Source organism: Elephas maximus, chromosome 2 (assembly GCF_024166365.1).
Source record: "Elephas maximus indicus isolate mEleMax1 chromosome 2, mEleMax1 primary haplotype, whole genome shotgun sequence".
NCBI classification, from domain to species: Eukaryota; Metazoa; Chordata; class Mammalia; order Proboscidea; family Elephantidae; genus Elephas; species Elephas maximus.
In genome coordinates, this window is record NC_064820.1 from 45,187,564 (window position 1) to 45,208,759 (window position 21,196).

Here is a 21,196-nt window from a genome sequence, read left to right on the forward strand (position 1 = left end):
TACCATTACTGAACATTTTGATCAAAGATTTCATAGACTAATCCTGATCAAAAGGTGGAAAATGCAAAACAGAATTTCAAATTATCATGGAATCCAGACTTTTTGGAGCCGTGGAGGCTAGGTGAACCCCTGAAACTACTGCCCTAAAATAATCTTTAGATGAGATCAGGTGCCATAGACAAAGCATTGTGTAAACCATGAACCAAAAATATCCCCTGAAGTCTTCTTATTACCAAACAATAAGTTTAGCTTAACTAGGAAAGAATGTCTGCCTTGAGCATTACGTGTTGTGAAGATCTATCTATACAGGATCAAATTGACAACAACAAATCAAAAGATTAGACAGGAAACTTAAGGAGTAGGGAGTTTATGTTAATGAGGAAGGAACAACTCAGAAAAGGAGGGTGAGAATGATTGCACAACTGGCAGACAGTAATTATTGGCACTGAATTTTACCTGTAGAAACTTGAATTAGTGTATGTTTTGGTTGTGCGTATTCCCAACAGTAACAAAAATAAAATAATTTTAAAAAAAGAACCATCACTAGAGGGCAGCATTAGGCCTGCCCTTAGTAATAGCTAACAACAACAACAACAACAACAAAAACATAGCTCCTTGACCAGCTCCATAAGGTGAATGGTTAAGATGGTTAAAGTTGTCTTCATAGCCATGGGTTACCAGAAAAAAAAAAAAGAAGAGCCAAAAGAAGCAAAAGACTGTTGGCGGGTGGGAGAGGGTTCTTCTGAGGGACTCTGTGGGCCCATATGACAGTGGAGGTACTTGGGGGTACAGTGAGCAGAGAAGTGAGTAGCTTACCATTGATCTTGTTCAACAGTTGATTAGCATCCAAGTCATCCTGGTCTGCATTCTCCTGAGGAATGCCGACTTTGCTGTTGAAATAATTGGAGAAAGCACCCAAAGCCCCAGACTCTCCCTTTCTTGCAGGCACTGGTGGCTGCCTCAGTTGCAAGTCCTTAAACATTTCTTTCACCTCTTTGACTTCTTTATCTGCAAGTGGGTCTAAGGCAGTGAAGGCATCACTGGAGATGTCTGTTGGTACGGCAGTTCTAGGAGGTGGCTGAGGAGGAGTGACTGGGAGAGAGGGTTGCATTGAGGGGAGCTGGGCTGACACAGCAGGAGCTGGAAAAATATTGGTCTGGAAAGGATTCCTCAGAGAGGTTGTTGTTGATGGCCAATTGTTGGGTGCCACAGATGCTGAAGGACTCCAAACAGTAGGGCCTGGAGATGGAGCTGAGCCTGCAAATGATGAAGGCTGGTTCCAACCTGGAACAGGTGGGTTTGTGCCAAAAACCAGTGGCTGACCGAATCCTGAAGGCTGACCACTTATCATGGTTCCTGGGACCATTGAAGTAGGCTGACTGAAGACTAAAGATGGTGCAGTCCACAGTGCTGCCTGAGGAGGCGTAACTGGTATACCACCTGAAGGAAGAAGGAAAAACTACTTTTCAGGAGACAAGTTTAAAGAGGATTCTTTCTTTTTTTTACGAGTCTGGTAGATTTTACTTCAAAGCTGGTCATAATAGCCGAGGTCACAGAATTCAGTGGACAGCAAGGTACCCAAAAACCCATTGCTGTTGAGTTGATTCCGACTTACAGAGACCCCATAAGACAGAGTAGAACTGCCCCACAGAACTCCCAAGGAGCGCCTGGTGGACTTGAACTGCCAACTTTTTGGTTAGCAGCTGTAGCTCTTAACCACTATGTCACCAGGGTTTCCCAGCAAGGCACATAACAGTACAAATCATTTATGCTCTTCAAAATCCCTGTTGGCCAACCCACAGCTGAGGCTCCACTTTTGGGTTTTCATCACATGGCATGGGCCGTATGTCTTTACTCCTATTTTTTGAAGAGCGTTCTTGAGTTTCAGAAAGCACAACTCTCTAGGCAGCATTTATAGAGCATCTACATGGCAAATGCCTTCACTAAGGTTGAAGCCACAGCATAAGCTAATGCGGAAATAAAGGCTGCCTCCAAGTCATGAAATTGCGCCAAAGGTTAACTAGCTAATACTGAACAGCTAGCATTCAAATACTGGGTGCATTTCAAAGCCCGTGTTCTTTATATTGGGGGGTGGGACCACATCTTTTCACTTTCTTCGTTATTAAGGGTAATACTGTCCATAAATAGTTAGTCATGAAAAACTAGCTCTTCTCATACATATCTTCTCATATGTATCTCCAAGTAGAACAGAGCCTGTCAATAACAGAAATTTACTGAGTCAATTGCACATATCTAACCCATGCTGAATATGAAGCGGTTAATTAAGATAATCCATGGGGTACTCTGGGTAATCGATTTCATGTTTTAATCAGGTCTGGAGTCACATGAAAACCAGCTATCACACATATGCATTAAGCCTCAATACACTTGCAGTGCAAAGAAGCCCATTTCAAAGCTTCCTCCCTTGTAATGTTGCCAAGGCTATGTAAAGGGAAGATAAAATTTGGTTGATGCGGAGATAGCTTTAGACTTTTACATAAAATTGAGGAAAGACTGGTTATCTTGGGAGGGCTGTTTTGAATAAAAATGCTTCCTGCCATGTGTCACTCACTAAACCTTGCCAGAAGTTAAGACCAGGGTATTTAGGAGGGGAAGGGAGGGAGAGACGACAACAGGAAACAAAATCTTCTTGCAGTAACTAATTGCCTGGGTTGTATGTTGGAGCCTCTGATCTTTGTGGGCGAATGGCCACATCTCCTGCATCATGGCCATGTTGAGTAGAAACTAGTTAGCTCACTAAAATTCAGCTCTTCTTCCTGAGAGGCCCATTCCCTGCATGTTTTTCTACTATGTAGGGCACTCCTGCCTCTTCCCAAGTGTCTTAATGATCCAGTTCAACTGTTACCACTAACAGAAAACCTACATTCAGCCTCATTCAATGATAAGGCTCTGTTCTCAAAACCTATTTGCTATGAACTTTCAGCAGAGCACATTTTTGTTACAAACATTTTCAAACGCAACCAAGAAAAGGCCTCTAAACTTTACTTAGGAATGCTTTTATGTCGAGGGTGAGAAACAAAAAAAAAAACAAACTCATCACTGTGGAGTCAATTCCGACTCATAGCAACCCTACAGGACAGAGTAGAACTGCTCTGGAGGGTTTCCAAGGAGCACCAAGGGGATTCAAACTGCTGAGCTTTTGGTTAGCAGCTGTAGCTCTTCACCACTACGCCAATAGGGTTTCCCAGAGTGAGAAATACTTTGAAAGTGGTGCTCAAGGTCCTAACAACATGTCTTATCTTAAAACTTCTTAGCACTGGAGACTGGTGTTACTTGACCCAGCTCTGCTATCATGAACTCTAGCCACTTGGCCGTGAAGACATATGGTGTGTTCACAGAGTGGTGGCCTTGAGATAAGGTCATCTTACTTAACATACTTGTTTTTGACATGAGGGAACTGGGTACCAGAACGTTAAATTTAAAGTCTGTAAAAGCAGAGACCAGAACCCAGGCACACTGACTCTGAATCCAGCACCCCCTCCTCCTATTCTGCCCCCTTGGCCTCCAAGGATAGAACTCTTTTTTTAAATGGATGTTAATTCAAATGCATATTTAATAGATACAGAAGTTAGACTTCCTTTGAACTACAGAATATACTCCTTTCACAACAAATCAAGAAAACCTTTCTCTTAGATTCTATAATACAGGCTTCTAAAAGTGGGTTTAGTTTGAACCAAGTTCTCCCTAGCATTTGAAAACATTTTTCAATTTTATGAACTGAAGTCAGAGTCACTCACTACAAGTTTCCACCAATTGGATGCACTAGAAATAAGGGAGAATGTTATCCTGTCACGTTGGATGGCTTGCCGCCTTCCCTTAGGAAAATGTGTGGCTTTAGTCATAGATGGTATTAGTGGGAGTGGTGGTAAAAGAGAAAAATAATATATTTGCCAGGAGTTAAAGGCTTTCCTGGCATATACTTATGCCAGTGTTCATTCTCATCCACTAGATATCACACACCATGTTTCCAAGGCATTTAAGGCGTCACTGGATAAAGTAGGACTAAGGGGTAAAGAAAAAGAGGGTGGGTATAAAAAATTAATTTTATTACCTTCTGAAGCTAGATTAAAACACAGGGTAGCTAGAGCTCAGCCTTCTCCCCACCCCCACATTCTCCAAAAGAGTCTTCCAGCTGGGTCCGGCGGAAGCCAGACCTACAACCTTCTTCCATGTTTTGGCTGAGGATTCTGCTAGTGGACAGGGGCTATACTGTAGAGCTCAGTTTGAGTTCCATGTCCAAACTTGGACGAATCATCAGTATTCTGCAGTTGCATACCCCACGGCCTCAACAGAGGCACCTAGCCAAAAAGCTTCACTTCGTCTGAATAAATTAACAGTTATAGGGTCCAGCTGTATTTTCAGGCTGACTAGTTAAATATTGGCTGTAAAAATTCTTCAGGGCATTGACATTGGACTACAAAGCACTGTGATGTGATCTAGTCTCGTTGTGGGCACTGCATCAAGCTCTCTACCCTTCCATGAAGGAAAGGCACCAATCAGCTCTGTTTGTGGGTAGGGGAAAGGAACTATGGATAAAGAGGGAAACCCCAAAGGGACCTGAAGTAATTAGAGTTTCTTGACGGTGTAAACACAAGCATAGCTTTCAGCAACTCGGCAGTTGGTTAAACCCCCCCCTCACATGACCCTACTCCAGATACAACTGAACTGATATAACAGGACAGAATCGAAATATTTTCCTTTGTGGGAACCTAGCAGGGGTGGGGGAAAAAAATCCTCATAACTGACTCTGCAGGAGGCAAAGAAAGCCACTATCCCTGGTCAGATTTTACCAAAGGGGGCAGAAAGCTACTCTTCATCTTTACACCCCCTCCCAAGCCAGAGTCTATTTGGAGCTTGTAGAAGTGCCAAGAAGCAGAAAAACAAAGACAGTCCCCAGCAGGACAGCAAAGACTGTTGTTGGGATTTCTGAAAACTACGCTATTGAATCAGTAAAGAACTGGAGGCAGTGATCAAGAGTAGCAGGGCCAGCTCTCAGCCAAATGGCCTTCCACTCCATCCTGCCACTAAGGGGCTCTAGGGTGCACATGAGTTAATGACACGTTTACAGATGAGAGCCCCAGCACACCTTAGGTATCTGATAAAATTCCATCTCTTCTTACATGTCTGTGTTCCTTTCATCTTTAGGTTTCTAGTACTTATCTTCTGACTCTACTAAGACAGTCAGCTAGCTAAAATATCAGCAAGGAGCTGCTACGGCTTAGTGTTCAGAGACTGATCAGGACACTTGCCTGTCCGCACGCCTAGTGTATGCCTAGGTAACAGAAGTCCATAGCCTAGAAGTTTCATCCTATGACTTACATTTTCTTCAGATTTAATTACTGGCCATCAGGAGGAATACAGGCTTTAACAGTGGATACGTCTTCAATGTAATGGTGGCAAATGGCACAGCAGGCATGTATGCTACTAATGTTCCCGAGACACATGGTAGAAAGGGCTCTCTCATCTCACCCCTTTTCCTTACTGAAGTTGGTCTGACTTTTAGAGTCCTTTACAGCTGTTTTCCAGGAGGCTATTACCAGTTGGTTCAGAGCAAATGTTGAACATGGGTGTCTGCTCAGAAGCAACTCAAGGGGTCAAATTTCTGTTATAAGTCAAGAGTATCAAGTGTGGTGGGGTTGCACAAGGGTAAAATTGGGAGAAGAGCTCTCTAGGGTGCTCAAATCGTATGTCTATGGCACCCTCTATGGCTATGAAACACCTTTTCCCTACGCATCTTCATAAACAGAAGTAACAGAACTACACCTGACTCCATCTCTAGGCACCTACCTAGACCCACAAAGGACCCCACTGGGGCAGAAACACTTGTCTTGAAGAGATCCAGAGGGTTGGTCTGTAGGGCTGCAGGTTGTCCTGTAGGTGAGGTCTGTCGTGGAGACTCTGAGATGGGAGGAGCAAAGGGGTCTGATGCAAGCAAGTCATTTGCTGGAGACTGACAGGACAGGGAGGGAGACAGAAGAGTTACTCAGCAACCATGATTTTGTCTTTTACTCTTTACCTCAAAATTGAGAATCACAAAAAGAAAGGCTTTTTTCTATTACTAATAAATGACAAGTATTGTTGTAAGAACAGACACACAGAGAGATTATCTGCAATGGGCAGCATATTGAATCTTCGTAACTGATACAACCTAGGACTCTCAAAGTGAAATCTGTTTTGTTCGTTCACACATTTGCCCCGTCTCCATATCAGCTCAATGCTTGAAGTGAGGGGAAAAAAGGGGCAACTATAAATAAGCAGCCTAAATATTGTTGATCATTCTGTTGGACTTGAACCAGTCTACAGAGAGATAATCTCCGTCTTAATCATGAGGCCAGCCTGCATGTTTAAATGTGAGACTGAAAAAGATACCTACAGACACCTCATTCTAAATTGCTTTCAATGAAGCTGCACTGGAGAGGGAACAGTAAATATATGTTTCTTCTAAGACAATGGATTATGCAGTCAGCTTTTAAAAGCGGACGCAAACTCAAGAATTTTACACGACCACCTAGGGCATTAATGCAACATGGTAAGTGTGTGTGTGGGGGGGTGTGTTTGTGTGGGGGAAGGGACAAAAGGAATCATAAGAACTCACACCCCCCCTCCCAGAACGTGGCGGTCAAACTTACCAGAGGTACAGAAGCATAGCAGCATTAAAAATGGAAAAACTTGTGTTTAGTTAATGAGAAGTGACAAGACATGCAAACAGAAAGCGATGTGTGACAAACACTGCTGAGTGAGAGGCTTAAGGACGGCAGCGATTAGAGAAAGGTATTCCTGGAGAACTGATGAGTCTTGTCCCACCTTCTATTTTACAGCCACACAGGAAGCTACAAGAGCAGCAGGAAAGAGAGCATGTATCACACCACCCTTTGGTACCGAACATGCATTCTGCCAATGGAGATGTGGAGAAGACAATTCACCTTAGCAGTCCTTCTGCCTCTTCCTGGTTTGGTGCTTTGTGGAGGTGGGATAATGGCTATGGAGTCATGTGGTGAGGACTGGACAGGGCTTTCCAAGTCCTGCTTTACCCCATTCGGTACTGACAGTCCTTTGGAAGGGCTCCCCACAAATGGGTTCGGGGAGGATTTGACATGGAAGCCATTTTGTTCTCTTTCAGATACCCCATTCTGAGTTCTCACTGCTGGCTGGGTCTGTGTGCTCGGAAAAGGCCACTGGCCTGCCTGAGCCTCCTGTTTGCCAGTCCGGTTAGAAATCTGGTCAAATTGCTGACCAAAGTAATCAACATCGCCATTCAGGGGCCCATTACTCAGTGGAGTAGACGAGCTACTCAAATTCTCTTTCTTCTGATCTGGAGATGTGAGAGAATCAAACGAAGAGGGTGCCGATTGGTCTGGTTGAGTGAAAGGATCGTCACGGAAAGGATCAGGATTAGGGGTGGGAAAGAAGTTGAGATTGGCAGAAAAAGCATTTTCAGGCAAGAAGGATGCCTGAGGCTTTGGTCGTGGAAGAGAGCAGGAGGTGATGCCATTTGTTAAGAATGGATTTTCTTTTAAAGAATTCTGATTGGTGTCGATTTCAGAGTTTAGATCCACTAACAGGATATCTTTGCTTTCCTATCACATTTGGAAAGAAAAGGGGAAAAAAAAGAAAGTGTTAGTTCATGTTGTGACTTCAAATGAGAAAGCTACATAAGATCACCAGGTTTATCTAAATTTCCATTAGAATTTGGTCTTGACAAAGTAGTTGGTCTTCATCTACCCCATCATCTCCCTGTTGGCAGTTACCACTTCCCTGCCCCCCCGTGCCATTTTATTTAAATTTCAACTTTGTGGGACCCTCATTAAGTAATACTGTTGCTTACTTTATTCATGTCTGCTCACTCAGGTTCGCACACACACGGCTGAGTTCATGGTCATCATTGTTTCAATTCATGGCTTAGAAAGTCTTGAAAAAACTAGCAATCAATTCCCTTTAAGTGATTTTCTAGGTATATGGAGCTTGAATAAGAAGTGACCTCAGAAGCTTAGCCCAGCTTCTTATATGATGTACCTGTCCACCCTACTGTGCCCCCAAATTCATCTAGCTTCACCTCTCTGAGTAATTGAGAGGCTAATACATTCATATTTTATCATTCTGGTTGTTATGAAGTTTAAGGTCAAATACATTTCCGTATAATTGGTTCATTTTTTCTCTCTGGGATGAGGGTGGGGATTTTTCCCTTACATAACAGCTATCGGCTATGCCTCCTTAAATATTTAAGGCTATTGTTGAAGGTGCTAGTCTAGGTGAATCTCTCATCCTCACCATCCTAGCCTCTCCTCCAGATACAATCTTTTGCCAATATCCTTGTAGGAAAGTGATACTCAAAATATCGCTATAATTTAACATATCACGTTGACCTCCCTTGTTATACATTTTCTTTGAACATAGTTTAGAGTTGCCTCACTTGTGACAATCACCACATCTATTCAGTGGCTAAAGACAACTAATCTTTAATCTTTAAGTTAAGTATAGGGTGGGGAGATGGGTTAAGTCTTAATGTGAACGACATCCAAATGTGTAACTCTACTACTTCTGAATTCTTTTTATCTTTTTTTTTTTCTGGTGTGTTTGTTATCTGGGTTCTCAATTGGTAGGGAAGATAACCTTCCTGGCATAAAAGCACCAATTTGATAAATGTGACATGTCCTTATTCAAGTCACTGACATAACTAATTCGGATTCATTCTAGGATGGAGCTATCATACTGACACACCTTCCTACTAACTTTGATCTGTTAACTACTTAACTCTGTTAGCCATAGAAGCACAAGAACAATAAAAAATGCCTCAGTGAAATGGAAGCTAGAGAGCTAGCGTTAACCTGATAAGATCACTAAGTATTTTCGATCATCTGGGACCTTTTAGGGACCAAAGCCACCTCAAAGGGATATGCAATTTTCAAGCTAGGAAGTAAAAAGAGGACCTGAATAGGCCTCCTTGGCTTTTAAAGAAAAGAACAAACTTGTAGAAAGTTTAGATCCTACTCCGTGACCAAAGAAGAGACAGCAAAATCAGACCTAAATGGTATTCTATCTTCTGGTTTCCTTTACTACGGAGAATAAAAACACAAATAAAAACCAGACTTTCTCTTTATAACCAGAAAACTTTATCAAAAGAAAGAATTTCAATTAAAAAAAAAATTTTTTTTTTTAAATCAAAGAAATGAACTGAAAGATCTCTTAACATGGGGATCTTTGTACAATCAAAGGGTAGGACAAAGTTTATTACAAAGCTTGTGATTTCAGTGTTCATTCATTTATCATGAGCCACCTCTTGGTTAGAACAGTTGGGTGTTCACTGCTGGTAGAGTTCTGCTTTTCATATACTTCAGAAGTTCTGAGGACACCAAACAGGAACCACAATGTTAGGCTTCTGAATAGTCAGCCTATAAGTAAAATGTATAAGGCTCTCCTCAGGTTGGTTTGTCGTTAATCCAAGACTGACAGTTCACAGACTACAACCGAAAAATGTGAGACTCCTCATCCACCCCCTTGGACAGAGCCTCATTAATTCCTTCCTGGACTGTCAATACTGCATCCACTCAGCCATCTTTGAGCATCTAAGAGCAGGCAGTGGCCACCTGAAAGTGAATTACAGTCTCTGCTCTTAAGGTCGCTATTGGCAGTGGGTGGAGTGGGCTCTTAAGGTGGTCAGGTGAGGGTTGGGTAGATGTGGGTTGGAGGAAGGCATGCAGGCAACCAAAGAGGTGTCTGCACAAACACGAGGCTTTAAATGCTGATTTCCACAGCCTAGGTGTTCTGCAGGTAGCTAATTTTATCTAACTGTTCTACCCAGATAGACTGCCAAATCCAGGACTCCCCTACTCAAAGCCTTTGGTGGCTTCCTGCTACTCCCAAAATTAAGATAAGCTTCCTTAGCTGAACATTCAAATGATCCACAATAGAACCTAATTCCTTTCTAGCCTAATTGCCATCTATTTTCCTGTAGATTTCAAAGATGCAACTCAAATGCAGATTCTTTACAAAATCTTTCCCCACTGATCCTCCTATTTCAACTTCACCAGTACCACCCTGTAGCATTTTACGAATACATGGCGCTTGTACTTTGTTTTGTTCCCTGATCTCATCCCTTATACCAGATTTAATCTCCTTGATAGTGGATCACGCCTTAAATTCTTCTTATAACTATGCTTTTAAATGGTTAAGTTCTTAAAGTTAGAGAGCATGACTTTTTGTATGTGTGTGTTTGGGTTTTTTTTTTCTTTTCTTTTTTTTTGAGACACACTATGTGAGGGTAATGCTCAAATGGTTTTCCAGTAAAAATTATGTTCTAATGGATGACAATTTGCAACATCAGCATTACTTGAAATGACATAAAACAATTTTTTATACTCCTTGGGGGAAGGAGCAGATGAGTCGGAGACACCACTAATAAAGTCCGGATAATTAAGATTTCTTTCTCTTTTCCATCTTCCAGAGCAATTACTGCAAGATTTGAAATATTTTTAAACATGCTGGTTTGACCAAGTAGAAATCTATCTATTGTGTGATCTGTAGATACAGAGTCAATACATAGGAACATGTTATCAAAATCTAACCAGCAGATGGTTAGCCTTTTTAGCTTTTGCTCACTTATCAGTTATCATTTATTTTGATGGTTTTTGTTTTAATTATTGTTAGTTTAACTACAACTTGTGTTTTTTTCCTATAAATCAACAATTCTGAGAATGCATGAAATCTAATATAAATGAGATCCAGGATTGCCCATATTGTTCTTCGTTTCCTTTTTCAGAAGTTTCTAGAAGTCTCCAGAGCAGATTAAACAGTCCGTTCTTCCTTGCTTATCCTTCTGGAATTTCACTGCGTATCACGAATGATTTGCTCTCTATCTCAATGTACTTGTTTGAATGTCAGTTATACTTGGAAATACGGTTATTCAAATATTACTTTAATTTGGGGGTGGGTCTATAGTAATGAAAATGGGGGTAAAGTGGTCTAGAAATCAAAAGAAACTCAGAGCCAGGATGGATCTTTTGGTGTCATCTAATGCAGTATTTCCAAAAGTCTATCCTTCAAACGGTAATAAACACTAAAGGGAATGAAAGGTTCTATAAACATGTGCTTAAAAGCACATTAAACTAACTTTTTTATTGCAGGGTGTTTAGGGTCTATAAAATGCCGTATTGCACGTTATGATTCTCATAGGGTCGGAAGCAGAGAAGAGTGCAGGGGGCTCGTGATCTTCCCCGTCTCACTTGGCCTGGGTGTTTTATGCAGTGAGATTTCACAGGCCTGGCATTGTCTGCAAAGCTCTTTGGGAAGTGAGGATCTCAGCCACACCTGCTCTGCTGTTTGAATCGCTGCGACCTTCCTGGTCACGTAGGCTTGCTTGATGATGCCCAGAAAAGGGAGAATCCTAGATATTCTAGACTACTTTCCATTATTCTAGGCTACTTCCTTTTTGCCTAGTTATTCCCTTTTCATCTTTCTTGTTCAAGTCAAGGAACTCACTTCTTTAGAAGCATTTTCTGAACCTCTAAACTAGATAAATATCCTGCACATTAACATCATACCACCCCACTGTAAAAAAAAAAAATTTTTTTTTTTTTTTACCCCACTGTAGCTAATTAATAGGCTTTGTAATTCGTTTTAATGTTGGTCTCCCTTCTAGATAGTAACTCCATGCTATCACTGATGCTGTACATCTACTCACTGCTATGACTTGTAAAAAGAAAATACCTAAGAAATTGTTTAATAAATAATAGTAGTTGTCAGAAGTCATGCAAAATAATACGGATATTTTCATTTGCGGCCTATTCGAGAAGGTCTGAAGTCCTGGGCTTAAGTTTGGGATATGTTTCCCTCGCTTGGGTAAATGACTTTTTTTCTGAGCCCCATGTCCTTAATCTGTAAAGGAAAATACTGCTTTATTCTCACAGGGTTGTTATGGATCAATCAATATTGAGAAGACTTAATACACAATGATATCATATAAAGAATGATATCTAACAAGGTAAGCTTTGGTTAAACGTAACTGAGTCTCTCGCTTATGTTAAGTCTTACTTCACAACAAGCTTACGCTGCATTTAGAAACAGAAAGAGTGGTGAAAAATGAAGAGTCCAGGAGGCTATGATTAATCATCTAACAGACATACTTCCTTCATATATGCCGAGGGTTTTTACTCAAGTTCCCACTGGTCCCAAGGAATACCAAGAAGCACTACAGTACCTGACCTAATATTGAGATTTTACTTCTAAGTAAATATTAATATGTCTGATTTAGTGCTGATAGACTCTTAACAGTGACTGAAGGTTCGAATTTGTTCTAGTAGCCATTTGTACTTTATGGAGAAAAATCAGTAGTCATGTTCCATGTTTCAATGAGATGCTCAAGATTTCTGGTTAATTGCTGATTTGGGTTATAGATGTCATTTCCATTATATTACAAATTTAAAAACAAACACTTACTGTTGGGCTATTTAGGTCAGGAGGTGTAGACATGTCCCCAAACAAATCCATCTGGTCAATACCCTTAAAAAAGTATTTGAATTAGATTCAGATGTGTCTACCAAAAGAGATTAGTTTGTATACTGAAGTAAATATTTCCTAAACTAAAGTTTAGGAAAAATAGTTGTCACAATTGGTTTTCATTTCACTAAATAGGTCAGGAAGTGTAGACATGTCCCCAAACAAATCCATGTGGTCAATCAACGTCCTTAAAAAAGTATTTTGATTAGATTCAGATGTGTCTACTCAAAATGTTACTTTGTATATTGACAAAAATGTTACACAAATGTTAGGAAAGCAGTGGTCATAATTGGATTTTCATTTAACTAATCCAGGTTTGATATTAGCAACATTTACAGGAAGTAGATGTGTTCAGGAAAGTAGGAATCTTAAAACAACACATACATACCAATTTCAGTTTGGTAGCTTGTTCATCAAGCTTCATTAGTGCCTCACTCCCATTCTGAAAAGATGGCAAATATTTAAGGGTTTAGTTGTTGAGTTTTCCCTACAGATTTTATTTTCCTACTGTATTGACTTGCGAAGCAGTTGTGATTTTGGCAATGATCATTCAACTCTACATCTTCAGTGGCCAGAGGTCACAAACATGGGAAAAACTAGGTGTGGAAAATGCTTGGGCAGTTAAACAAGAGTTTACACATCACATATACACACTTGACAAGTAAAGATGCACTTTTACCTCTACTGTTTTGTTGGCTTCTTCAGTCTAAAAAGAAAGACAGAAATTCAGTGATTTTAGTCAGTGTAGTCAAAGGGAGTTAAATAAGAGAACAAATACACTTAGGGCTTCACTGGAATAAGGCAAGAGATTCTTGCACATTATTTCTGCCCTTATTCCCCTCCCCTTTTCATATCAATACTGGACTTGAATGGTTTACTGAATTTAAACCTGTCCTGTACAGACCCTTGAATCAATATGAAGCTCGTTGGAAGAAAAAATAAGAACCAGAGGTTGGAAATCAAAAGTGCTCAACTATAAGCTCCATCCACTGCCTTCACAGGAAAACAGACAATAAATTTCTAACTCACTAGCGAAGCCATATATATACATAACATTCAAACACAGTCCTGAATATAGTCCTAAATGTAAGAGAGGCTGTTTTCTGTAGTACTTGCCTTTTTCTTTTCTTCTTCCTTTTTCTTTACATTATAGATAACTTGAAAAAGGTCTTTAAGATCAACCACTAGTGGCTCGGCCTGAAGCAATAGAGAGCATTTCATGAGTATTTTGATCTTACTATTTTCTTGCCTTTTTTCCCCAACAGTTCTGATTAGCACTGGTTTCCCCCTTTCTCTTAAAGCTCCTCAGGGCCCTCCCATGCTTTATAGGAGATCACCCCCTGCCAATGATACATAAAGAAGAGCAAGGTTAACGAAAGTGTTTAAACAAAAGAAGAGGTATCACAGCCCTCTTCCTAGTTCCTTCAAGGCTTCTAGAAATAATTTGCTATTCTAAAAGTAGCATGGACCTCATAAGAAAGTCTCTTCTCATAATCCTTGTGTAACTACATGAATATTAATGATATCTGGGTGAATGAAGGTAGTCATTCTTTGGGTTATGGTTTAATCCTCCCATATTCGATTGTTTTCATCAAGATTTCTAGTAGACTGACAGACACTTCTCTGCTCAAAAGGGGACACACAGTGCCATCTGTTGCCATGGAGCAATGTTATAGGACCACAGGAAGCACACTGCTACATCTTTCTCTGATGGGTTTGAACTGCCAGGACTCCTTCCAATAGGGGACAAGTTCCTAGGTATACTTCAAGACTTAGAGTTTACCTGTTGTCCAGTTTTTATGGCAAAAAACTGGTGCTGGCCTTCTCCTCCACATACGTAACCAAATGCCCGGTTGTCTGTCACATCACGGGCAATGAAAGAAATTTTATTTACTGGATGTTCGTGCTCTATTACCTGCAAAAGGAACATAAATAAAGATGTATTTAGAAAGCTACAATCTAGTACAACTAAGCACTGGAGCCCTGGTGGTGCAGTGGTTAAGTGCTTGGCTGCTAACAAAAAGGTCAGCAGTTCAAATCCACTAGCTGCTCTTTGGAAATGTTATGGGGCAGAATTGATTCGATGGCAATAGGCTTGGTTTTTTTGACAACTAGGTATCAGATATGAAGAGGCTAAAACATTTGATAAGAGAATGTTCAGCCTCTGGTTGAAGGCCAGAGCTATATTTACCTTGCTAGGAAGGGCTCCAAATGGAAGGAAGAGTAGAAAAACAAAAATAAAAAAGTGGTACCAATGCTCACTCTTAAAATACTGATGCTTCGTTATCCCTAGCCTAAAGACACGGTGCCATTTAGCAAGGAGGGACTAAGGATTAGGACACCAAGAACTTCTAAAGCAAAGGTGGGTATATAGACCAGCCCAAGCAGGTCTACTTTCCCACCTCAAAGGCAAACATAAGTGAGCAGCATGACTGAGCTAGAGGAGTGTCCCTAGGGATCTTTGACGATGGTCAGATGGCCAAGGAACCATCCTAAGTATTATTGGAACATGCATCCCCAGTACATTCTGCAAGTAAGTTACCAAATGCTGTCACCAAGTATTTCTCAACCTCACATAGACAGTCCGTGCCATTATACAGGAGTTCCACGCAGTGGGGAGTTTATGAATTTAGGGTTGCTATGAGAGTCAAAATCAACTAGATGGCAATGGGTTTGAGCCCCGCCCCTTCTCTCCCTTTCTCTTGCTCCTTTCATGCAGGTAAAACCATTGCTGCTGAGTTGATTCTGACTCATAGCTACCCTGCAGGACAGAGTAGAACTGCCCCATATGGTTTCCAAGCAATAGCTGGTGGATTTGAAATGCGACCTTTCAGTCTGCAGCTGTAGCTCTTAACCACTGCTCCACCAGGGCTCTTTCACGCAGGTGGCAGGACTCAATTCTTCAGAGATATTTGTATGTGGGTTGAATGTGTCTTGGCTTTTGTTTCCAAATGCCTCAGGCCACTTAAAAGTTTACACTGGGTAGCCTGGAAGGTTTGAGGTGAGAGGGAATGTATGTGAGGGAAACCTGCCACCATTCTCTGCTGGGCTGGGGAAAATGAAGAAGGATGGAGACAGTGCTGTGCGGATTCTTATGCCCGGGACCTGAGGACCAGCAGGTTCAGTGGGTATACAGTAGGGTTCCAGGGCCCAGCACTTGAAAAGCTGATTTTGCATATTGTACAGTGGATTTCTCTGGGAAGTCATGAGGGCTCCCAGCAGTGCCTTGCTACTACAGAATATGAATGAAACGTTTTAAGGGGGTGAATCTTATTATGTTACATTGAGTAGAAACAAAAGTCCCAGAAGGCTTTTGTATGAAAGCCTTTTGATGAGCTTCAAAAAAACCAAGTAAGACTGTTCATATGTGATAAAACAACTAAGCAAGTTACCTCTGTGGGGTGAGGAGGCAGGGAATAGAGAGGTTAAAAAAACTAGGTATGTTATGGGTAATGCTCTAGCTTTGGGTTACTTTACCTGTGATCAATATGCCAAAATAAAATAAGACTCATGCATAATTCCACGGTATTGTCATGAACCAGGGGCTACTATTCATCTAGTTCTAGTTCTGTGTACATGAGATCTCCAAATTACCCAAGTGGGATTAATAGGGATACCTGTGTTTAGAGGTTGGGATTCATATATGTTATAGGAAATGAGTTTCAAAATAAAGTGTCTTGACTCCTCACCTCCTACCCTATTTTCTGCCTGTTACTTCTGGAGAGATAATACTATGGGTGTGTGTTTTCTTACAGAACTTTGAAAAAGAAATGGGGTGGGGGGCTTAAATTCAAGGAGCAAATTGTCAGATTTGGTCGGTGAGGCCAGTGTCAATAAAAGTGAATTCTTACCCCAGTTTTCTCATCAATTATTTTTATCCCAGAGAGTGAAATGTTGACCCAGATCCTTTGTTTGTGTTGTCCCTGAGACCGACCAGCTGCCGCCATTCCCTGATGAGGTTGGGAAAGCAAGACAAATCCAGTTAAAAGTGTTCTACAATACTTCTAATATTAAAAATGTAAAAGACAGTCATCTTTGCTTTTGGCTTGATTTACCATCTATGAAAGAACAGGGACCTTTTCACAAGAGACTGCAGATGGAAGAGAGGACGTCAAGCCAGGACCTCATGACTTAGCTATGTGAACTTGGAAAAGTCATTCTAATTCTCTTGGCTTTAGAATCATCATTGGTAAAGACAAGGGGATTGAACCAGACTGTTTTTAAAGATGTTACTTTTAGGCCTTGTATTATTTAGTTATTTTCACATAGTAACGAAGTACTAAAAAAAAAAAAAGAAGTACTAGGATTTAAAAATTCAGAAAACCAAAGGACTGATACTTAATGACACTAGCTTCCAAGGAGAGTCCTGAATTTTATCTGAACACTCCCAGGGTCTAAAATAAGATATTCTCTCCTCTCACCAATAAAGTAAGACAAATAAGACACATATTTGCACAGCTTTTGAACAAGGAAAATGATAGGGACAGGCTTTGTTAGTCCAAATGTTGAATCCGCCAAAGGGAAAGGCGATCCAGAATCTGCGATGCTTGATTAAATTAGCCTTCTAGTATAGTGCTCAAATATGCAAGCAAACTCATGGCTTCTCATAAAATGAGACTCTACTAGATCAATTACGTGATTACAACCGTTTTTCCTTCAAATAATTGAGATGTAGGCAAACAAGAGCTTATAATATAATCCCCTCATGCCGGACATTTGCTTACTTTGAGTTTCATCATAGAATCTTGGCTCATTTTATCCCCTCTTGCATCTGGCACATCATCAATGCCAATTAGCTTCGCCTTGTATTTTACACCATCACCTTTGAACCTGGCCAAGAGATACTCATCTGTCTTTCCAGGGCCTGAGGAAAGAAAGAAATACAGGATAAAGTTTAGAAGTATATTGAAATATCAATCCAAGGTATAACCAAATATGCTCCAGAATCTCCAGAGTTTGAATGTCTTTAGACTAAATCTTGTTTCTATTATAATTGATTGAATCTGCAGTATTCTACTGTGTCTTATTCATGAAAGCAAAAATATGCTGTCTGCAGGAATCCCTGGGTGTCTACAGGAATCCCTGGGTGGTGCACACGGTTAATTCACTCAGCTGCTAACCTTTGAAAGGCTGGTGGTTTAAAACCACCCAGAAGTGCCTTGGAAGAAAGGTCTGATGTTCTATTTTGGAAAAACCAGTCACTGAAAACCTTACGGAACACATTTCTACTCTGACATGCATGGGGTCACCATGAGTCAGAATCAACTTGTCAGCAACTGGTTAGGTTTCTACTGTCTATACAATTGGAGTGGGGAGAAAAAAAACCTTAAAGATGCAAAATGGACTGAACTATGGGAGACTGACAGGAATGCGTGAAGTAGGGTTTGGGGATATTCTTTATCCTAGCATTTTTTAGGTTTTGAAGAATGTAAAGCATACTTGTTTGAATGAAAAAATAAGCTGCCACATAATTTACTGGCATTTTGAACTGTTAACAGGCAGAAGGGACTTATGCATAACTTCTTTTGCTTCTCATACAAAGCCTGTGCAGTCTCATTCCTATAGCTCGCGTCTTAGCGAAAGGCAAGCAAGTCATGGCATATTCTCAACAATGAATGATTGAGGACTCTAGTACTTTCTAGTGGCACTTCAGATCAAAAGAAGAAGGTCTAAAAGAAGTAAAGGTCTTGATTTTTAAAGACAGCTACTTCAATAAAGCAAAGTGGTAAACAGAATAGTTAAAGATAACCATATAATAATTGATAGTTGTATTTATCAAATGAACACGATGCTGTTAAAGTTTCCTGGCTGGACTCACATTGGTGCAATCTCAGGATTCAGAGACATGTCTTATTGTGTATGGGGTTAACCAATGTCCTCTGCCAAAGTACAACTTTCCTGTTTAGGACGTTGTTGTTATTCATTTCTGTTGAGTCGGCGCCGATTCATGGTGACCCCACGTATAACGGAACAAAACGCTGCCCAGTCCTGTGCCATCCTCATGATCGGTTGCAGAGCAGACAATGTTCCGTTGTGATCCATAGAGTTTTTATTGGCTGATTTTTGGAAGCAGATCCCCATGCCTTTCTGAAAACTCTGTTGAAATCTGTTCAGCATCACAGCAACACACAAGCCCCTACTGACAAACGGATGGTGGCTGCACGTGAGGTGCATTGGCCAGAAATCAAACCCAGATCTCCTGCATGGAAGGTGAGAACGCTACCTCTGGGATAGCCTGAGGCTAAGCTGAGGACGAAGCAAGGCAAGGACCAGCTCTGACCTAACCCTGAATCTCAAGTTTCTCCAGACATAACCACCTCTAGCTCCCCTCACGGGCTTCCCGAGGCTTTCTCCATACCTTTCTTCTTTTCCTTCTTTGATGGTGCTTTTGGTGCAGCTTGTTGGTCAGGCTGACCATTGGTTGTACTTATTTCTACTTCGTTAGACATGGCAAGAGGGCAGGTAGCAAACCCCAGCTCCAGCATACACTTAATGACACCAGGCGATTTCCAGTGGAGAAGTCTCAAATGAACATAACCTACAGACACCTGTAGGCAGAATTCAAGAGGCACAGTGAGATCATAACACAGCAAACCCAGGCTTTGTGCCATAATAGACCTACACATAGTGAGTCTCATATGTAGTTGTCTGTACTCATTTGTGCCTACTCCCCTATTAGCTGAACCCTGGAAGCAGGAGAGTGGGTAGGACTGATTTCTTTGTAATTCCCCAAATGGAAAGATTAAAAGATTTTTCCTTAAGCATTTGATATCTGGCAACATTTAATGATTATTTAGCCAAGTAGTCTGTATTGGAACTTTGGCATAAAAATACAGTATAAAGGCACAGGGATCAAAACTTGTCATACATAGAGAAGTAAGGTTTTATAGCAAAAGAGAAACGCAATACTGAGCCTGACATGACTGCAATTGACATCTGAAATTAGGTATTACAAATTTCAGTTCTTCAAAAGTCACTTAACTATAAAGGCAGTGATAAGAACAGTGGTATGAATTTAATCCTATTCATACTGATAAATGCTTTTTATAAAATATTAGGATTCTACATGTGATCTCCAGGGCTGTCCAAGTACTTCAAAAGATGTCCATTTTTAACAGTAACACTTAACTTGTGCTGGGGAAAGAATGAACTTATGAGGTCCCAACTGTGCAATTCATTGAGTATAAATAGCATTTTTATGCTATTATTTAGCATTATTAACCACCCCCCCACCCCCGAATTTATGGCATGTGCTTTCTAAAAGCTTCTCCAAATATCATGGTCGGTAAAATGGAAAATCCATGTTAACAACATCAGGAGCAGAAATTAAGTTAGTTTAAAAACAAGTTTCTCCAAAAAAAAAATCACCATAGCGCTATGTAAGGAGGCACATGGACATTCACCCTCCCTGCATCCTCATCTCCCCAGCAGGCCCTTTCCTTTAATTTGGAAGTTACTTAGACCTCCTTAGAAATAAGGCAAAAGCTTCTGTGTGACCCTGTAGACCTCTGATTACCATTTCATGACCCTTTCAGGATTAAACATCTACAACCAGTGGCCTCCTACCCACTCAGCTTCTGTCTTTTTCATATTCCCTTCTCCTCAAAGAACTGCTCATCCCAACTCTAGTCTGAGAAAGTCAGCTTCAACTGCTGATGGTCTCCTGATCAAATACAATTACTCTGGTTTTCAACCTTTTTGGGAGATTTTTTTCTCCCTACTTTTTTCTCTCACGAAAACCATGATGCTCCAGTCCATGGTTTCTGGTTTCTCTATGCTGAATTGTGATTTGGTTTTTTTTTAAATGCAGTTTTTCTAAATTTAGGAATAAAGTTTGAAACTTGCCTGCTTAATCCTGTAGTGGCTCTCCTTTGCATTTAGGACAAATTTATTTAGATTTCAGCTTTGGATGTGAGGCTCTTCAAGATTTTGCTCCTCCTTATGCACCTTATTTCCTTTCACTCCCATACACCAACCTGTAGGTACTCATTTCTCCTAGAAGTGTCTTCCGTTTTAATTTCTCCCCCCACTCCCCATACCTGCCCATCTCAATTATCTATTTGTCTCTGAGACAGTAAGTAAGACCTCCTCCCTTCCAAATACACATAGCTGTTGCATGGCTTTCATGAGTCTATTTACCTGTCTGTCCACCTAATGAACTATAAACTTGTAAGGCAGAAGGCTCCTTTCTCAGTGTTAGCATACACAAGTCATTCCCGTGAATGGTAACAAGGACTGTTGTAGCTATGCCTATTTTCTTCCTTCCTTCCTCGTTGGATGCATACATTTCTACGCATTACCTATTTCTTATCTTTTCTCCTTTTTCTTTAATATTGTATGGATACTAAATGTACAATTCAGTCTTTGGGTAGCAGATTATTCAGATGGGACTGTGGCAAAACTCGAGGAGTGGTTAATGCAGCCCAAAGATACTATTTCCACCAGGATGGATACAATGAATACTGGAACGTTTCAGCTCCTCAGTTTGGGAAGAGGGTGAGAAAGTCTTCCTTTGAACAAAGGATAGTTGAATTTTTTTTGGATGGAAACACTTATTTTGTTGTAGGGGAGAAGTTCACAGGTGCAGAAGGGTATGTGTGGATGCTGAGTAGCTAACGGGGTGGTCCGTGCCAGTTGTCTCAACTTCAGAATCACCTTTCTATACCTGCTTTGTGAAGCTATG

At 40.8% G+C, this 21,196-nt stretch overlaps 1 protein-coding gene across 3 annotated transcripts in view; it reads right to left on the bottom strand.

Moving 5' to 3' along the window:
- Positions 1–21,196, bottom strand: part of DAB2 (DAB adaptor protein 2) — a 56,264-nt gene that overhangs the window by 2,956 nt on the left and 32,112 nt on the right. For 2 of the 3 annotated variants that reach the window (XM_049862793.1, XM_049862782.1), the window contains exons 2-12: positions 18,872–19,061; positions 17,238–17,377; positions 16,365–16,463; positions 14,297–14,428; positions 13,630–13,710; positions 13,193–13,219; positions 12,902–12,955; positions 12,454–12,516; positions 6,945–7,598; positions 5,809–5,971; positions 817–1,440 (exon numbers count right to left, since the gene is read on the bottom strand). In XM_049862793.1, coding sequence (XP_049718750.1) covers positions 817–1,440; positions 5,809–5,971; positions 6,945–7,598; positions 12,454–12,516; positions 12,902–12,955; positions 13,193–13,219; positions 13,630–13,710; positions 14,297–14,428; positions 16,365–16,463; positions 17,238–17,377; positions 18,872–18,998 — 2,164 coding nt within the window. In that variant the 5' untranslated portion in view covers positions 18,999–19,061. The remainder of the gene's footprint in view (positions 1–816; positions 1,441–5,808; positions 5,972–6,944; positions 7,599–12,453; positions 12,517–12,901; positions 12,956–13,192; positions 13,220–13,629; positions 13,711–14,296; positions 14,429–16,364; positions 16,464–17,237; positions 17,378–18,871; positions 19,062–21,196) is intronic. The other variant, XM_049862792.1, reaches the window with a different exon arrangement.